Here is an 18,313-nt window from a genome sequence, read left to right as displayed (position 1 = left end):
ACCGGTGGTTCCACTCACAAAGCAGGGAAAAAGGGATTTATAACCCCTGCAGGACAAAGCTCTTGAGGTTCCCAACCTTTTGAAGCATCCACATGCCCATCACCTTAAAGCAGGAGGGATTTGGGAACAGGGGATGGGGCTGGAATGTGGAGCCAGCCCTGAAATGAGCTCCAAGGCTTTGGGATAAAATCCTGGTTAATATTTCTTCAGTGCATTCTCTTGAAGCATCTCCAAAGCGTTTGAAGAACATTATTAAGACTTTGGGAGAAGGGAGGATCTCTCTTTCCACTCCACTTGGAAAGGGAAGAAAAAGGCAGCTTGGAATTTATTTGGAGGATGAGGAGGCTCCAGGTCCTTGAAGATTTTTCTGATTATTTGCAGAAGTGAATCTTTGGGGTTGTTCTGGCAGGGGCTCTCCCAGTCACTGTGTTGGAGGGGAATAAAGGACATTTTTAGGTGGCATTCTTCTCTGCATCCATTCCTGGGAGCTCTGGGCAATTCCAGCAGTGCTGCACGTGCATTGGGATGAGGCAGGAAGGTGTTTTTGGGGCTGCCTGCTGTTTTCTTCTGTCATTTTCTTACTCAGCTGTCACCTGATTGCCTTAAATAAACTGAATTCTGTGGTTCTGAGGTAAACAGGGAACAAATATCCTGGTGAAATCCTTAGGAGTTGGGGGAATGCTTCCCTTTCTCAGTAAGGAATGAAATTTAGGATGCTGAATATTGGAATTGTGGAGCTCAGGTTTTTGATTCCCTTTGATCCCAGCTGTGACCAAAGGCTTGGGAGTTGTTCCTGCCCTTGGGAGCTGTGGGTGGAGCTCACACAGGGGCAGGTGAATGTTGGGCTCTCCCTTTTTTCCCAGTTTTTTTCCCATTTCCTGCAATCAGTTCCATCTCTGCCCCTATCCCATCCCATGGAGTTCCTCTGTCCCTGCTGTAGATCAGGTTGTCCTGCAGTGAGGAGCAAATCCCAGGAGGAATTTGAGACCTTCACAGTGTCCAGGTCAGCCAGGATGGAGCTGCTCCAGAGCCTCTGCTCTGGACACATCCCTGTCCTGCAGTGGCTGTGGGGCAGCAAAGGCAGCTGGGATTTCACTGGAAAAAATTCCTCTGAAGCTGGTGGAAAAATGTTAGGGTTGGGTGCAGTGACCTTGTTCTTTATCTCATGTGTTCCTGGGGATCCAAAGATATCCCAGAACCCCAGAATGGATTGGGATGGAAGAGACCTTGAAGCTCTTCCACTCTACCCCATCCATGACAGGGACACCTCCCATTGTCCCAGGTGGATCCAAGCCCCAGTATCCAACCTGGCCTTGGACACTGCCATGGCTCCAGGGGCAACCACAGCAAATCTGGGAATTCCAGCCCAGCCCTTGCCCACCCTCCCAGCCAGCAATTCCTTGCCAAGATCCCAGCCCAATCTCCCCTTTCCCAGTGGGAGCCATTACCTGGCTCCTGTCCCTGCAGGCCTTGTCCCCAGTCCCTCTGCAGCTCTCCTGGAGCCCCTTCAGGGACTCTGAGGATTCCCTGGATTTTTCCCTTCTCCAGGGAGACATTCCCAGCTCTCCCAGGGCTGCTCTCCATCCTTTCTCCTCCCAGCCTGGATTTGTGCTGGGATTTCCCTGTCCCAGGTGCAGCTCCAGCCCCCAGCCTGGCTGGACCTCGTGGCCTTTTGCTGTCCCACCCCTGAGGGTTTCATGTTCTGCTCCCAAACCTTTTTCCACCTGGATTTGTCTCTCCTCTGTTCCCTTGGATCAAGGCAGTGCTGGAGCCTCTGAGCTCTTTGGGGGGTCACGTTCACACCTTGTGAAAAGCAGGTGCAACCCCATTAACTCCAGATGGAGGCAGAGCAGTCAAAACCCTCTAGAATTTTGTCCTTCAGCTCCCCTTACCAGCCCCATCCCGCAGGGAGAGGAGAATTCCCTGTAAAAAAGGCATTTTTTTTTTAATCCTGTTCCAGTAGCAGGTGGTGTTGGTCACCTGGAACAAGGGATGGCTCCACAAAGCTGCTCATTCCTGAGGGCAGGGCAGGGATGCCACACGTGTGGCACTCGTGGGGACTCCAGGAGGACCTCCCAGCTCCACTTTTCCCTTTTTTAAAAGGCCCATAAACAAAAATTGGAAAGGGCTGGAGGGGAGGTGTGAGATTTTTTCCGGGGTTTTTTTATTTGCAGAGTTACGTTTTTTTTATCCTTAATAGATTTATAATATGCAGCTCCCTTGATTTGTTTCCATAAAATTAACCAGTAAATTTCAAATGGAAAAAAGGCCCCTAATAGGAACCACCTTGGCCAAGGCTGAAACGTGGCTGTGTTAAGAAAGGTGCACCAGGGCATTTTTCCCTCTGCCAGGTTTTCTCCTGGAGTGTCACATGTTGGAGGGATATAAAACTTTTACTAACAAGAACTTGGAGGAATTCTGACTTTCTAATTGCCTTTTTTTAGATTTTTTTTTTCCTGGTACGAGCTGCTGTTTATTTTGGGCTCTTAAAAACTGGGGCTGTAATTTGGAAGTCTGGGAGTTTCAAACCTGGGGCAAGGAGGGGTGGGAAGGATCCAGACTGGTGGCCAGGGAAGGGCTGGGGGTGGCTCTGCTGATTCTTCTTGGAATTTGCATCCTGGAATCCTGTCCTTGGCAGTGGCGTTGGGATCATGTGGATTTTATTCTTTTTAATATTTTTAAAGGTTTTTTGGGGGCAGGATTTCTTTGTGGTGTCCACAGAATAAGGCCAGGCTGTTCCTGCTGGGAGCATCCCAGGTGTGTTGGGATGAGCGATTTTGGTCACAGGTGGGACTGGAGAGTCCTGGAGGACTTTTCCAACTTTATTGATTGTGGGATTCTGGGATCTGCCTAAATCCCAAATTTTTGCTGGTTGTTCATGGAATGGTTTAGGTGGAAAAGGGGCCTTAAATCCCATCCAGTGCCACCCCCTGCCACTAATCCCAGGTGAATCCAACCTGGCCTTGGGCACTGCCAGGGATCCAGGGGCAGCCACAGCAAATCTGGCAATTCCAGCCCAGCCCCTGCCCACCCTCCCAGCCAGCAATTCCTTGCCAAGATCCCAGCCCAATCTCCCCTTTCCCAGTGGGAGCCATTCCCTGGTTCCTGTCCCTGCAGGCCTTGTCCCCAGTCCCTCTCCAGCTCTCCTGGAGCCCCTTCAGGGACTCTGAGGATTCCCTGGATTTTTCCCTTCTCCAGGGAACCGTTTGTGTTTGAAGGGACCTCAAAGTCCATCCCATTCCAACACCAACAAGTTCCCCTATGCCAGGGTGCTCCAAGCCCCATCTAGTCTTTCATTGGACACTCCCAGGGCATCACAAATGGGAATTTTTGGGATCCAGGGGCAGCACAAATGGGAATTTCTGGGGATCTAGCCGCAGCACAAATTGGAATTGTTGGGGTTCCAGGGCAGCACTAAAAATGGGAATTGTTGGGGATCCAGGGCAGCACAAACGGGAATTGGGGATCCAGGGTAGCACAAACGGGAATTGGGGATCCAGGGCAGCACAAACGGGAATTGGGGATCCAGGGCAGCACAAACGGGAATTGGGGATCCAGGGTAGCACAAACGGGAATTGTTTGGGTCCTGCTGCCACAGCCGTGCCCTTGTCCTGCCTAGGGAACACTGAACTGTGAGATCCATGGAATCAGGCCTGGATGAAACCCTGTTTGTGCATGGTGCTCATCCCTCATAGAGGGAGATCCAGGCTCTGTCCTGTGGAGTTTCCTTGAGTTGAGGCTGTTCCTGGCTGGGCTGAGCTCAGGCTGAGCTCAGGCTGAGCCTGGTTTAGCTGAGCCTGGGACCCTCCTGTGTGCCTGGGACAGAGGGAGAAGCCAGAGGGGGAAAGAAAAGGAAAATCCAACCCTTCCAGGGCTTTTTTAACGGCTAAAAAAGCTCTTTGTAGTTTCCCCAGACGCCTTTAGAGGGCAGATCAGGACCAGGGAATGAATAACGGGTTTGGGAGGTGCTGGTTATTCCCGGTGCTGGATTCCTAAGGCAGAACATAGAGAGATTTTTTTTTAAAGCATAATTTGAATTCTGCAATAACTTGTGGTGCTTTCAAGGGTGACCATGAAGTGAATTTACAGCAGCGAGATGAGATCAGGTTTTGATTTATTGCTGAGGACTTAAAATCTTTTTAGGCTCAGTCCTAAAAATTGTGGTGTGAGTGAAATATTAGTGATGGATGCAGGGAGAAAAATCCTGGGAACATACTGTGGGAGAGGAGAATTATGTAATGTGTTGACTAAGTTCATTTTTATGTTAAAAAAGACCACAAAAAGTGGTTTCAGTTGGGAGAGTTGGTTTTGGAGAGCAGTGCTGAGTGCTGAATGTATAATTTCATTTTTCTCTGCTGTAATCTCTTCTCTGAATCCCCAACCCTCACGCCCCAGTGCTTAGGGAAAAAAAAAATGTATTTATCAACAGAATATTTCACATTATCAGAGGGATCTTTGTGAAGTGAAGGCAGGAAAATGAAATTGAAGCTCTTCTGTAAAGTTGAAACTTTTCATATTGGGATTAAATATTCCGTACAGTCACCGTGCTGGGGGAGGCAGGGCCTGGCTAATTCTGTGATTAATTAAAACCAGCACTAACCAAATAATGTTCTGCTTTCTTCTGCTGCTCCCTGAAGCTCAGGGATCCTGGGGAAGATGATTATTCCTGAAAAAAGCCATTTTGTTCTCCCCCAGCCGAGCCGCTCTTTGTGGCTCAGCCCCGTTGGCAGCTGCTTTGTGGGTTTCTCATCAAAAAAACCAGAGGGGTTATTCCCAAACAGAATGAAAAGGGCTTTGTTCCAAAAAGGATTTATCCTTTTTTTTTTTTTTTTTTTTTTTAATAGTATTTTTTAACTCTCCTGAAGGTGGAGGTGTTGCTGCTCCTGGGATGAGCAGGATGGGTTTTAGGGTTCAGCTTTTCACTGTGATCCTTGCTCAGATTCCTCCTGAAATTTTGATGGAAGAGGGGAAAAGGACTGGCAGGATCCATTGGGGCTGTGCATGGCATTTGGCTCTGTCCCACACAGCGTCCCTGGTCAGACTGGACAGACAGGGAGGGACAGATGGACACTGGGATGGGCTGGGGGGTCACTCCCAGAGAGCTGGGACAGAACCTCAGCAGGTTCAGCAGGGCTGGAGCTACACCTGGATTGGGGCAATCCCAGCACAAATCCAGGCTGAGAGGAGAAAGAAGGGATGGAGAGCAGCGCTGGGAGAGGGATTTGGGATGTTGGGATGAGACTGGAATGGCCCAGCTCAGCCCCCCCCCTGCTCAGCCCAGGGTTGATGGCAAAGGCAAGGTGGGAATTGTGTCCCTGTGCCCCTCCCTCAGGTGAGAGCCCACCTGCAGAGCTGCCCCAGCCCTGGGGCCAACAGCAGGAGGACGTGGAGCTGCTGCAGAGAGCCCAGAGGAGGCCCCGGAGCTGCTGCAGGGCTGGAGCCCCTCTGCTCTGGAGCCAGGCTGGCAGGGCTGGGAATGTTCCCCTGGAGAAGGGAAGGCTCCAGGCAGAGCTCAGAGCCCCTGGCAGGGCCTGAAGGGGCTCCAGGAGAGCTGCAGAGGGACTGGGGACAAGGGATGGAGGGACAGGAGCCAGGGAATGGCTCCCACTGGGAAAGGGGAGATTGGGCTGGGATCTTGGCAAGGAATTGCTGGCTGGGCTGGAATTCCCAGATTTGCTGTGGTTGCCCCTGGATCCCTGGCAGTGCCCAAGGCCAGGTTGGACATTGGGGCTTGGAGCACACTGGGGCAGTGTGAGGTGGAACAAAGTGGTTTTTAATCCATCTTTAACCATCCATCTCTAACCATTCCATGAGGGTTTCACTTTTGTCCATAGCTCAGAAGCACAGGCACTTTGGGGAAGCAGCCTTGGCCCATCCCTGGAAGAATATTCCTCTGCCATGGAAAACAGGATCTTCGGGATGTCAGGGCAGCCTTAGTTGGGCAGGTTCTTCCCAGACTCGGTGAACATCCCAGATCCCATCTCTGTCCCTCAGTCACTGAACTGAGTTACTCTGTTACTCAGTTCCCAGATCCCAGCATGGAACTGTCTCCTTGGGATCCCCTTATCCCAGATTTCCGTGGGAATAACTGAGGATATTCTGCCTGCAGGTCTGGGATCTGAGTTAGAGACAAAGGATCTCTGCTGCTCTTCCCAGATCTCACTTAAAGACTTTCAGGCTGTCCTGTGGAAAAGCCAAAATCCTGTTTTGTGCAGGATTACCCACACTGGGCATTTCCTGGGATTTACTGAGTCCTGTTGTTCCAGGAGAATCAGAGCCATCCCAGGGAGGTGCTCTGACCCTGGCCAGTGCCTCAGAATCCTTCAAGCACCCAGCCCAGGCTGATAAACAGGAACAAAAGCAGAATCTTGAAAGGAACCTTATCGGCAAGTGCCAGAGCCAGGGAGGGGGTGTGGAGCAGCACTCTGGGAACTCCCACGGACACTGGGACACAAGGATTCCATCCCAGGCCAGGCCAACTCCCTGGGGAACATTGTGAGGTCAAGGAAAAGTGGGGCATCCGTGAGTGATAATTCCTGTCTGCTCCAGGGCTGGGGGAGCAGCTCCTGCCATGGAAAACAGGGATAACAGGCAGGCTGTTCCTCAGGAAAGCAGCAGCTTCCCAGCTGGTGGGAAGGGAAAATGGGAGGAAAACCCTTGGGAAATGTTGGAATCAGGCTGGAGTGAGGGCCCTGTGTGGTGTCAGAGCTCGGGCAGGGGCAGCTCCAAGCTGAGCACACTCAGATGGTTTTTCCAGAATTCCTCCTGGATCAAACCCTGGAAAGTCCAGCCCAACACCTTCCCCCTCCAGTGAGATCTAATCCATGGCTGCTTTTATCCTGAATTTCCAGAGGGGTGAGGGTCCCACCTCCCCTGGGCAAGGACAGAGGGGGGGACAGCACCTGGAGAGGCCCCAGGGGTTTTTAGGAGCTCCTGGAGCTGGGATTATTCCTGTGCTGGGGGCTGGAATTTCACTGGGGGCCTTTGGGTTGAGGAGGAGCTTTCCTGGTGCTCCAGGCTTGCTCCAAGCCCCAGAGCTGCACTGGGGGAGCCCAAGGAAGGGCAGGGAGAGGCTTGGAGCACCCTGGGATAGTGGAAGGTGTCCCTGGCCATAGAAGGACTGGAATGGGATGAGCTTTTCCAACCCAAACCGCTCTGTGATTCCATGAACTGACCAGTTTTGTAATTTTGCAATTCTCTGGTAGAATGTCCTGAAGTTAAAGCCTGAATTTGTCCCTTTGGCTCCTCACTCTCCTCTCTAGCTTAATTCCCATTTCCTCTGGGTGTTTTTTGTTTGTTTGTTTGTTTGTTTGTTTGTTTTTGGGGGGTTGTTTTTGGGTTAGGTTTTTTTTGTTGTTGCTTGTTTGGTTTTTTTGTGGGGTTATTTTTGTTGTTTTCCAGGTTTTTTGGGAGTTTTAATTATTTTTTTTCCTTTTTTTTTTCCCTGAGGAAACAAAGCCTTTTGCCTGGATATTTCTCCTTTTTAACACTTTCAGTGGGGAAAAAAAAAAAGCCAACTCCAAGCCCTGTTGCCTGTGCCATGCCTTGCTTGTCAGGGAGCGTGTTGGAACAAAGCCTGGCTTGGAAAACAATCGCAATTCCCTGGGAGAGCTCCCAAAGCCGGGCCCTGCACGCTTGGGTGCCCCTGAGTCATCCCAGACCCTCTCACCTGTGACCAGTTTTGGTTGTGGTTCCTCTGCTGCTCCCTCTCTTACTCAGGGCTCTGGTTGGGTCCCAGTTACGAGTGAGGAGAGGCTTTGAGTCATGGTCGGGCCTCCTTGGGCAGAGTTGAACCAGCCCAGGGGCACAGCAGCTCCCAGGGTGGGGGATTTCATCCAGGGGTGCTCCCGGCTGGAAAAGGAATTTTGAATGGTTGGTAGAAGGGAATCAAAGAGTCTCAGTTCCATCTCAGCTCAGATGAATTGTAAACCATTTTTGTGCCCAAGAGCTTGGGCTGCTGGAGCAGAGCCCTGAGTTGTGTCAGGCCGAGGACTTTCATGTGTTTGAAATTCCCTGTGGAACACCCATCCTCCTCCTCCTCCTCCTCCTCCTGCTGCTGCTGCCGCTGCCTTGGGTGCCCTTAGCTCATTCTCGGCTCCTCTGCCGCTGTGTAAATGTGATAAATAAACTCTGTAATCGCCCCTCTGAGCTCCCTTTGAAGCTGCCCGCAGATCTGGATCCCACAGAAGTGTAAATCAACACTTGGGCCATAAAGGGCTCCTTAAAAAGTGTTTTTTTTTTTTTTTGCGCAGCTGACCCGGAGGCTGTGGTTGCCCGAGGCTTTTTATCAATCCTGGTGTGATAAATTTCTCCTTGGAAGGGAGAGTCTGGATCATTCTCTTCTCCCAGTGCTGGGCTGAGCAGCCTCCCCCCAACACAGCTGAGATTTAATGGGTTTTGTGTGAAAAGCTGAATTAACCCAGTTATTGAATGAACTCCAAGGAGGTGAATATGGCTGAGCTCATCCCATGGGCTTGATCCCATCCATGGGCAGGGACACCTCCCACTGTCCAAAGTGGATCCAAGCCCCAATGTTTAACCTGGCCTTGGGCACTGCCAGGGATCCAGGGGCAGCCCCAGCAAATCTGGCAATTCCAGCCCAGCCAGGAATTCCTTGCCAAGATCCCAGCCCAATCTCCCCTTTCCCAGTGGGAGCCATTCCCTGGTTCCTGTCCCTGCAGGCCTTGTCCCCAGTCCCTCTGCAGCTCTCCTGGAGCCCCTTCAGGGTCTCTGAGGATTCCCTGGAATTTTCCCTTCTCCAGGTGAACATTGCCAGCTCTCCCAGGGCAGAGGAGCTCCAGAATCCTGTAATGGTTTGTGTTGGAAAGGACCTGGAATCCCATCTCATTCCAACCCCTTCTCCTATGCCAGGGTGCTCCAAGCCTAGTGTCCAGCTTGGCCTTGGGCACTTCCAGGGATCCAGGGCAGCACAAACAGGAATTTTTGAGTATCCAGGGATCCTGCTGCCCCAGCAGTGCCCTTGTTCAGGCCAGGGAATACCGAAATGTAAAATCCATGGAATTAGACCTGGTTTAAATCCAGGTTGGGAAAATGAGCAGGAGCAAGGGATGAGGGTAAATCATGGGGTGAGAGCAAAGCAAAAGGAGAATTGCATTTTCCTCATCACACACTCAATGCGAAAAACTTGTATTTGTGGGAAACTGATGTTTAGGAATATCAGACCCAGGGTGGATTTCAGCTCTGGATGGGCTGAGGTGGAAGAGACTTTTTAGGGAATGAGGAGTGGGGATGGATTGAGGCTGAGTCTGTGCACTGGGGAGAACAAACCCATCCAGTGCTGCATTTCCAAACTCCTTTTATTTAATGACCTGGAATGGAGTTCAAAAAAAAAAAAAAAAAAGAAAACCCTCCCATTGTTGGGCCTGGTTTCCTGAGCCCAGGGAGAACTTTGTCAGCCAAACCTCCAACAAATTGTCTGCTCTGATAACAAGTTAGCACTGGGGGCGGGAGAGGCCGAGCCCCTCCTGGTCCCGACAGCGCTGGCTCTGCGGGCAAACTCAAAGCAGGAGCTGCGGCCGTGAGCTGAGTTTACACCTTGCAATAATAATCCCTGCTTTTATCTGATCCCTGGGGGATTTTATAACTTTGGAATGGCTCTCTGGCAGGGCTCCAGCCCTACTGTCATTTTTTATTAACGTTCTTTTTTTCCCTACCCCCGTAGCCAGTCGGCTTTGCTGCTTTTTATTTTTTTTCCCCCTTCTTTTTTTCCTTAAGATTGCTTAAGGAATATGTATCCCATTTCTAGGGATATGGGGAAATGATATTTGAAAATTCAGTGTCTCAGCCCATTAGAGGGGTCTGTAAAAGCATCACAGCAGGAACTAATTAAAACGACCAAAGCCAGCCTTTAAATCATGGCTCCCTTTAAATCACCAGCCCCTTCTTCCCAGGCCTTATCTCGTGTCTCATCAGGAAAAACCTAATTAGATTCTGCTCAAAAGTAAATATTGGTGGGTGGAGGTGAGGGGAGGTGAGACTGGAGTGTTTGCAAAGGGTGCAGAAAACAAGGTGAAGTTACAAAAATAACAATATTGGAGTTTTAGAGGAGCTCCTTCCTCCTGGTGCTGGGGAAACAACTTTTCCTTAGGGTGGCTCTGGAGGCAGAGCCTGGAGGAGTCCCTGGCCTGCTCTGGGAATGATCCTGCAGTGTTGGGAATGAGCCCATGGTGTTGGGAATGATCCCGTGGCACAGAGAATGATCCCATGGCTTTGGGAATGAGCCCATGGTGTTGGGAATGACTGCATGGGAGTGATCCCATGGTGCTGGGAATGAAACCATGGTGTTGGGAATCAACCCTTGGCATTGGAAATGAGCCCATGGCATTGGAAATGATCCTGTGGCATTGAGAATGATTCCATGGAGCTGGGATTGACTCCATGGCACTGGGACTGATCCCAGTCCATGGCACTGGGAGTGACTCCATGATGTTGGGAGTGACTCCATGGTGTTGGGAATGACTCCATGGTGTTGGGAATCAACCCTTGGCGTTGGAAATGAGCCCATGGCATTGGAAATGATCCTGTGGCATTGGGAATGATTCCATGGAGCTGGGATTGACTCCATGGCACTGGGATTGATCCCAGTCCATGGCATTGGGAGTGACTCTATGACAGTGGGAGTGACTCCGTGGCAGTGGGAATGATCCCATAGTGTTGGGAATGTTCCCATGGCACTGGGAATGATCCCATGGCAATGGGAATGAACCCTTGGCTTTGGGAATGATTCTGTGGCATTGGGAGTGACTCCATGGAGTTGAGAATTACTCCATGGCACTGGGAATGCCTCCATGGCCCTGGGGTGCAGGTTTGGAGCCAGGGTTACTCGATCTCGAGGAGCTGAGTTGCTTTGAAAAACCCAACTCTGAAAAATTCAGCTACAAAAATTGAGCTCCAGTTTAGTTGGACTGAGTGAGTTTGGTTGTGAGGGGTGGGAAGGTGGAGTTGCTGTTCTCAGGCTTGTGGGAGTTTTTTGGGATGGATCCTGGAATGTTGAGGGAAGTCCTTCCTGCTGAGGGCTTTGAATCTCAGGATGGTTTGGGTTGGAAGGGACCTTAAAAATCATCCCATCCCACCCCTGTCATGAGCAGGGACACCTTCCACCATCCCAGGTTGCTCCAAGCCCTGTTCAGCCTGACCTTGGATACTTCCAGGGATGAGGAGTCCACACCTTTCTGGGAATTTTAGGGTTTGAAGAGAAACCCCCAAAGCTGCATCCTGCAGAGTCGAGCCCTCAGTGAAGGGATGTGCAGAAGACAGGATTTACACCATCAAATAATCCCAAGGTGGTTTGGGTGGGAAAGGACATTAAATCCCATCCCATTCCACCCCCTGCCATGGGCAGGGACACCTCTCACTGTCCCAGCTCATGGCTGCTGTGGATTAGGGAAGTGGCTGTGCTTGGAGGGAGCTTCACCTTCACAATTCCAACACTTTGTGTTTGATCCTAAAAGGAGCATCAGCTGTGACCAGGCCTTGGCTCTCCTGCCTTTTTTATGCTCCTGTGGAGTAAAGCGAGCCAGGATTGATGGTCCTGGATAACAGAGGCAATCCCACAGGATAACCCCAAACTGGCCTCACTTTCATGGAAACCACACCAAAAGGTGGGGGGATTTTGGGTTGTATTTATCATCTCCTGAGGGTTTTAGGCTTTCCTCAGCCCTGCTTCTCTCAGTTTTCCGAGGGCACCCTGAGCGTCACCCGGCCTTTGATGTGGGGAACTCATCCCTTTGTGGGGAACAGAGCCCCCAAACACCCCAGTACTCCTCTGCAGGTCAGGTTTGATCCTTCCTGTACCACAACAAATCCATGGAAGGGTTGTTCTGCTGCACCCCGGCCCGGGGAGGTGCTGGGAATGAGCTGGGGAGTTCCTTTGGATAATCCCGAATTTCTCTGGAGCTGCTTCCTCTGGGCCTCCCCCCAGCCCTGCCTTTCCCTCACAGTGAAACCCAAACCTCGCTGACTTCACGGAGCTGAGGAAAATTCGATATTTCTCACTTGTAGGTCACCTCAGTCCAGATTGTTTCCTGCCGGGAGGGAGCGGGGGGTTGGGAATGCCTTGGTGGGGATGGAGATGGAAAAGCCATTCCCGTTCCTCCTGGGGTGTGCAGGGCCTGGCTCCAGGATCACTCCTTCATTCTGGGCTCAGGGCATTCCTGTTCCTGCTGCAGTGGGAATGTGCCCATCACAGGTCAGGATTGGGCTCCAGTGTTCCCAGAAAGGGAAGGGAACAAAGCTCCGCTGAGTGATGTGAGGTCGTTCAGGCAGAAATCCCTGGAAAATCTCATTCAGTTTAAAACTCCCCCCGCAAAAATCCTGAAAGGTGAAGATTTCTCAAGGTCCCAATTGCTCCTTGTGGGCTGGAAACCTTTTGTGCCTTTGGGAACATCCTCTGGCTGCTTTTTTGGATGTGTGGGAGTTGGGGCATATGAATTTTTCCTTTTTTTTTATTCAGAGAGTGGGCAGGCCGTGGCACAGGGTGCCCAGAGCAGCTGTGGCTGCTCCTGTATCCTTGTGAGTGTCTAAGGCCAGGTTGGACACTGGGGCTTGGAGCACCCTGGGATAGGGGAAGGTGTCTCTGGGGGTGGAATGGGATGGGATTTATGGTCACTTCTAACCCAAACTGTTCCTGGATTCTGTGATTTTCCCAGCTGGTGCTTGGATTTCAATCCAGATCAAAACTCTTCTCTTGATAAATCAGTTTATTTGCATTAAAAGTGCAAAATCAAATCTTGGCGGGTAAATTCCATGTGGGGCTCCTTGTCCTGGAGCAATGCCGGAGGGACAGATCTCCTTGATTTCTAAATAACTGTAATTTATGAGGTCTTATCAACATTTGGTTTGGATCTTATCAATATTCAAATTTCCATCCTGACGCAGTCCCTTGTCCAAAGACAAACCATGTCTGACCATATCCTGCTATGCTCCCAACACAGGGAAGATTAATCCCTGTTGGAAAACAGAGGTGGGACCAAGGTTGGTGATCCTTCCATGGATCCTTGGTGGCACCAGCTCCATGTCCAGGCTGAATTCCCGTGTGTTTCATGCTGAGGGCTGGGGCAGGGGAGTCCAGGGCTGGCAGCAGCATCCTCCAGCTCATTATCCCAGATTTCCCTCTCCCATGACCGCCTGTTCTCTCCAGGCCCACTCCACCCTGCTTAACGAGCCGTGTCCAGCTCAGGGCCTCATCCAAAACTGCGCCTTTTCCCACCCTTTGATTCTCCCCTCTCCAGAAGGAGAAGGATTACATAAACTGGAGGGTTTAATGAGTGCACTGGGCTTGCTTTTGGGGGAATTTCCAGTGGATTCAGGGTTATAACTTCATTAAGCCTCATTGGGAAACTCATGGCAGCACTGGGCGGGCCCGAGCCCCGACCCTTTGTTGTGTTCTCTTCTGAAGGACCGAGCGTTCCCGCCCCTTTTTGAAGTCCTAATTCCCTTTATGGGATGTTGCAAGGCCTTTCTATAGAGTGCTGCCTCTGAAGTCTGAAAATCCCAGTGCCAAAAATGCCCCTTTCCCCATCGGCCTCGCGTCCTGACGTCGGGAGCAAAACTTTGTCCTGGGCAGTGTCCACCCAGACCTTTCCCTCTGGGGCTCTGTTGCAAAAATTCCCATTGTTGGGATTCATCCCTGAAGAGATTTTTTTTTTTTTAAAGGGATGGGGTTGGAAGTCCCCTGGCTCAGCTGGGAGGAGCACTCGGAGTAAATAAACTCCAGGGCTACTCCTGCTTTCCAACCACTAGAGGTCAAGGTTGTGCTGTGGGATAACACATCCTGCAAGGATTCACATCCCCATCCAAGGATTTGCTCCTGTTCCTGCTGCAGCTGCCTCCAGGGGCAGCTTTGTACATGGAATTTTGTTAGGGATTGCCCAGCTCGTTAATTAATTCAGAGCTGATTGTGTGTGCTCAGGGTGAGGAGCACTTTGAGGTGGATTTTCCAAGGAATGGGATGTCCATGCCTGGATCTTCCAAGGAATGGCGTCTTCATGCCATGCTTGGATTTCAGTATTCCTCAGGTGTAGGAATTATCCAGTGCTCAGTCCCTGGTGGGGTTTTGGTTCCCAAGGGGAGATTCCAAAGGGATTTCCAGGCTGGCAAAAATCAAAGCTGCTCCTGAATTATTTTTGGTGGGATGTTAAAACTTCCAAGTTTTGAAAAGGAAATAATCTGGGAGGTTTGCACACAGATTAAGCACACTCTGTGTTCTTTGCAGTTCAGGTAGAAGAAGGAATTAATAATTAGAGATTTTTAATAGTAATTAATAATGTTTAATTCTCTCGGTGTTGCTGACAGTTGAATCTCCAACAGGTTTAATGGTTTTCCTGCTTCCTTCTAAATCCAGGCTGCCACATTCCCATAGGAAAGGGGATGAGCCCCTTTTGCCACCTCAGAGAATCCTGGAATTCCAGAATGTCCAGAGGCTACCTGGGCTTGTGGAAAGTGTCCTTGCCCATGGAATGAGAGGATCCTGAAGATCCTGTCTGTGATTCCATGATTCCCACATACCTGTCTCCTGATACATCAAAAATCCACAGCATAATACAGGGAAGAATCCTCTAAATCTGTGTCTAAATCTGTATAAATTCCATGTTTTCCGAGTGTTTGTTTTCCAGTTACACCAGCTCACAAACCCACATGTTCAGCAGGGCCACATCCATGGGATTGGCCTTTTCCCCTGATTTTGGCTGGGATTTGACCCTTTGTGTGCTGGTGCCGTTCCCATTCCTTGCCCTTGGGTTTGAACTTGATCAGCTCCTGAACAAGTGGGGCTGAACAATTTTTCCTGTTGATTATTGTGCTCCATATCAAAGGAAAAACAGTGGAATTTTTGCAGGAGGGCACAGTGTGACCTCAGCTGCCAGACTACCCCAGAACCCCTGGAATAACTCGGTGTGTTCCCAGCCCTCCATCCCGTTGCTTCCAGCACGTTTTCCTTGAGCACCTTTTACAGCTCGTTCCGCACATCAACAATGCGCAATTAAACCCTTCTGGGCTCCCACAAAAATGCTTTCAGGAACCTCTGGGGTCCAGATGTGGAATGTTTTGTGCCGCCACGGCTGGGAAAGAGGAACAAACCCAGTGGTTCAGGAGGTCCCTGTGACAGTCACCACATGGCCCGTGGGCCAATATCGCCGCAGCTGGGCCGTAAACGGATCAATGTGGCAGCACGGGGGCCGGGGCGCTGGGATTTGGAAAGAGTCAGGAGCGTGTTTGGATTGTTGCATAATCCCTGGCCTGCTTTGCAAATGGATCTGGGAATATCTGGCTCGGGGGGAAAGGCGACGTGTCGGAATTCCGCTGAGCGCGTGGCGCCTCCGGCCTCCTTTGTCCCCGTTCAGGGCTGGCTGCTCCTCGTGCCTGAAAACCAAGTGAAACCCCAGGTGGAATCTGTGTTTGCTCCTAGGCACAGCAGCAGAGGAACCTGGACAACATCGTGTCCCAGCAGCCCAGGATTGGCGGGGGAAAGAAATCCAAGAAGGAATTCAGCGCCAGCTCTGAGCTGGAGGTGAAGAACACCAGCCCCATGTCGGAGCAGGATTCGGGGATCCTGGATGTGGAGGATGAGGATGAGGAGGAAGAGGTAAACACTAAACTGGGTGGTGTAGGGTGCCTGTGGTGTCTCAAGAGGTTTGCTCCTTGCTCGTGGGGGAGTCCTGAAGGTGCAGAAGAGGCTGGAGAATGTGGGATGTGTCTCCAAATTTGGTTATTTTGTGGTTTTATCCCTATTCCCATTCCTGGGCTCAGTAGAGAGGCCAAGGATTGGGAAATGCCCACCCCAGTTTGTCCCAGCACCTTGGTGCTGCTGGAGAACATCCATCCCTTATGGAAACATGGCTTCATAACTTGATTTTTGGCCTTTTCCTTTGTCCTGGTTTGTCTTTGGATAAGGGACTGTGTCAGGATGGAAATTTGAATTCCTTGATGTGCTCCCTTCTTCCCTTCCTGCTGCAGCTTGCTGGCACCTGACAGAGGGTTTTGGGAACCACATAACCTGGGGATGGTGTTGGGTTTTCCTTCCTCCCAGTGCTGGTTCACCTGGAATTTGGGATGTTTCCCATGGAATTGAGCCCCATGTGTCAGGAAAGGCAGCTCAGAGATCCAGAGCTGCAGCGCAGGACCTGGGGAATTGAACCTTTGGATGTGTCCATCATTCCTTGGGATGCAGCCATGTTCTGGACCTTTTGGGAAGTTCTGTCTGGATGGGAAGAACTTTGGGAAGTTCTCTCTGCTCCTCTGGATGGTTTTTCTCACTTGTTGATGCCTCTTTTGTCAGGAAAATGATCTTTTCAGTTGCAACCAGTCCCTGGGCTGGGGGGTGTTTGCAACCCTGTCCGTGACAGTCCCTGGGCAGATATGGAGGGGATCAAGGACAAGCTGGAAATTTGAAATTGGGGCTGTTCAAGTGATTTGGGCTTTGTTTTCTTGCTGCAAATCCATTTCCTCCTTTCCATGGCTGCTGTGCATCCAGAGCGGAGCGAGGTCACACCTTCCTCCATGGGGATGGAATTGTGGGGTCAGCCCTGAGCCCTCCTGGGGCCTGCTCTGGGACCCTCTGGGGGGGCTCCACATTCCTACAGCAGCATGGAATGAGGGACCAGGGCTGGAGCCAGGCTGAGAGGGCTGGGAATGTTCCCCTGGAGAAGGGAAGGCTCCAGGCAGAGCTCAGAGCCCCTGGCAGGGCCTGAAGGGGCTCCAGGAGAGCTGGAGAGGGACTGGGGACAAGGGACAGAGGGACAGGACACAGGGAATGGCTCCCACTGGGAAAGGGGAGATTGGGCTGGGATCTTGGCAAGGAATTGCTGTCTGGGAGGGTGGGCAGGGGCTGTGCTGGAATTGCCAGATTTGCTGTGGCTGCCCCTGGATCCCTGGCAGTGCCCAAGGCCAGGTTGGACACTGGGGCTTGGATCTGCCTGGGACAGTGGGAGGTGTCCCCGGAGTTGGATCCAGATGGTATTTAAGGTCCCTTCCCACCCAAATCCATTCCATGATTCCATGGTTCTGGCCTGTCTCAGGCAGGTGAATCCCACCTCTGGGTGTGGTGGCCCTTTGGTGACCTCCCAGGGGTGACCCTGCAGTGGGGATGGGCAGGAGGGGCTGTCCTGTCCCAGTCCCTGTCCCACGGTGGGCAGGGGCTGCTGTCCGTGGTGATGAACAGCACAGGGGGAGGGGCAGCAGCCATGGGACCCCCGGGTGCACCTGGCCAGGTGTCCTGGAGGAGATGCCATGGGGGAGTCCCCATGGGGAATATACCATGGAGGAGATCTTGTGGAGGAGATCGAATGGAGGAGATCCCTTGGAACAGCCCCCATGGAGGAGATGCCATGGAGGAGATGTCATGGAAGAAATCCCCCATGGAGGAGATGCCATGGGGAATATCTCATGGAGGAGATCCCATGGAGGAGCCCCCATGGACAAGCCTCATGGAGGAGATCCTGTGGAGGAGATCCAGTGGAGGAAATCCCATAGGGAATAGCCCATGGAGGAGATGCCATGGAGGAGATCCCATGGAAAAGCCCCCATGGAGGAGACGCCATGGACGAGCCCCATGGAGGAAATGCCATGGAGGAGATCCCATGAAGAAGCCCCAGGGAGGAGATCTCATGGGGAATATCCCATGGAGAAGATCCCATGGAACAGCCCCATGGAGGAGATCCCATGTGGGAGAGAAAAGCGAGCAGTTTGTTCCTGATCAGCTTTGAGTTCCCCGTGTTCCTTGCTCATAGAATCAGGGAATCTCCTGGATGGAAGGGGATCCACAGGGATCATCCATCCAGCCCTGTCCCTGCCCAGACCCCCCAAAATCCTACCCTGGCCATCCCTGGAGCTCTGTCCCAATGCTCCTGGAGCTCTGGCAGCCTCAGGGCTCTGCCCATTCCCTGGGCAGCCTGGGCAGTGCCAGCACCCTCTGGATGAGAAACCTTTCCCTGAAATCCAGCCCTGGAACTGCTCCAGGCATTCCCTGTCCCTGGGTCACCAGAGTGAATCCTCCTGGGGATTTGTTCTTTTTGCAAAGAAAATTATTGATTTATTGGCCAAAAAAACCTTTCCAGTGGAAATGAAGCCATTCCAATTTTGGGCTCTGCATGACAAGAGAGACCTGGAAGGGCTGGAGCGTGCCCAGGGAAGGGATTGGAGCTGGGAAGGTGCTGAGAACTCCTGAAGGAGCTGGGAAGGGGCTGCAGAATCCCTGAGAGAGCTGGGAAGGGGCTCAACCTGGAGCAAAGGAGGCTCAGGGGGGACTCTGAGCTCTGCCTGGAGCCTTCCTTTCTCCAGGTGAACATTCCCAGCTCTG

The 18,313-nt window shown here is 51.6% G+C and overlaps 1 protein-coding gene across 2 annotated transcripts in view; it reads left to right on the top strand.

The window, feature by feature from the left end:
- EXOC6B (exocyst complex component 6B) overlaps positions 1-18,313 on the top strand; it is a 293,111-nt gene that overhangs the window by 118,426 nt on the left and 156,372 nt on the right. For both annotated transcript variants that reach the window (XM_059470236.1, XM_059470235.1), the window contains exon 7: positions 15,425-15,601. In XM_059470236.1, the coding sequence (XP_059326219.1) occupies positions 15,425-15,601 (177 nt within the window). The remainder of the gene's footprint in view (positions 1-15,424; positions 15,602-18,313) is intronic.

This window comes from Ammospiza nelsoni, chromosome 4 (genome assembly GCF_027579445.1).
Source record: "Ammospiza nelsoni isolate bAmmNel1 chromosome 4, bAmmNel1.pri, whole genome shotgun sequence".
Taxonomy (NCBI): domain Eukaryota; kingdom Metazoa; phylum Chordata; class Aves; order Passeriformes; family Passerellidae; genus Ammospiza; species Ammospiza nelsoni.
The sequence above is the reverse complement of the archived record's forward strand: the minus strand, read 5'-3'. Positions and strand labels throughout refer to the sequence as shown.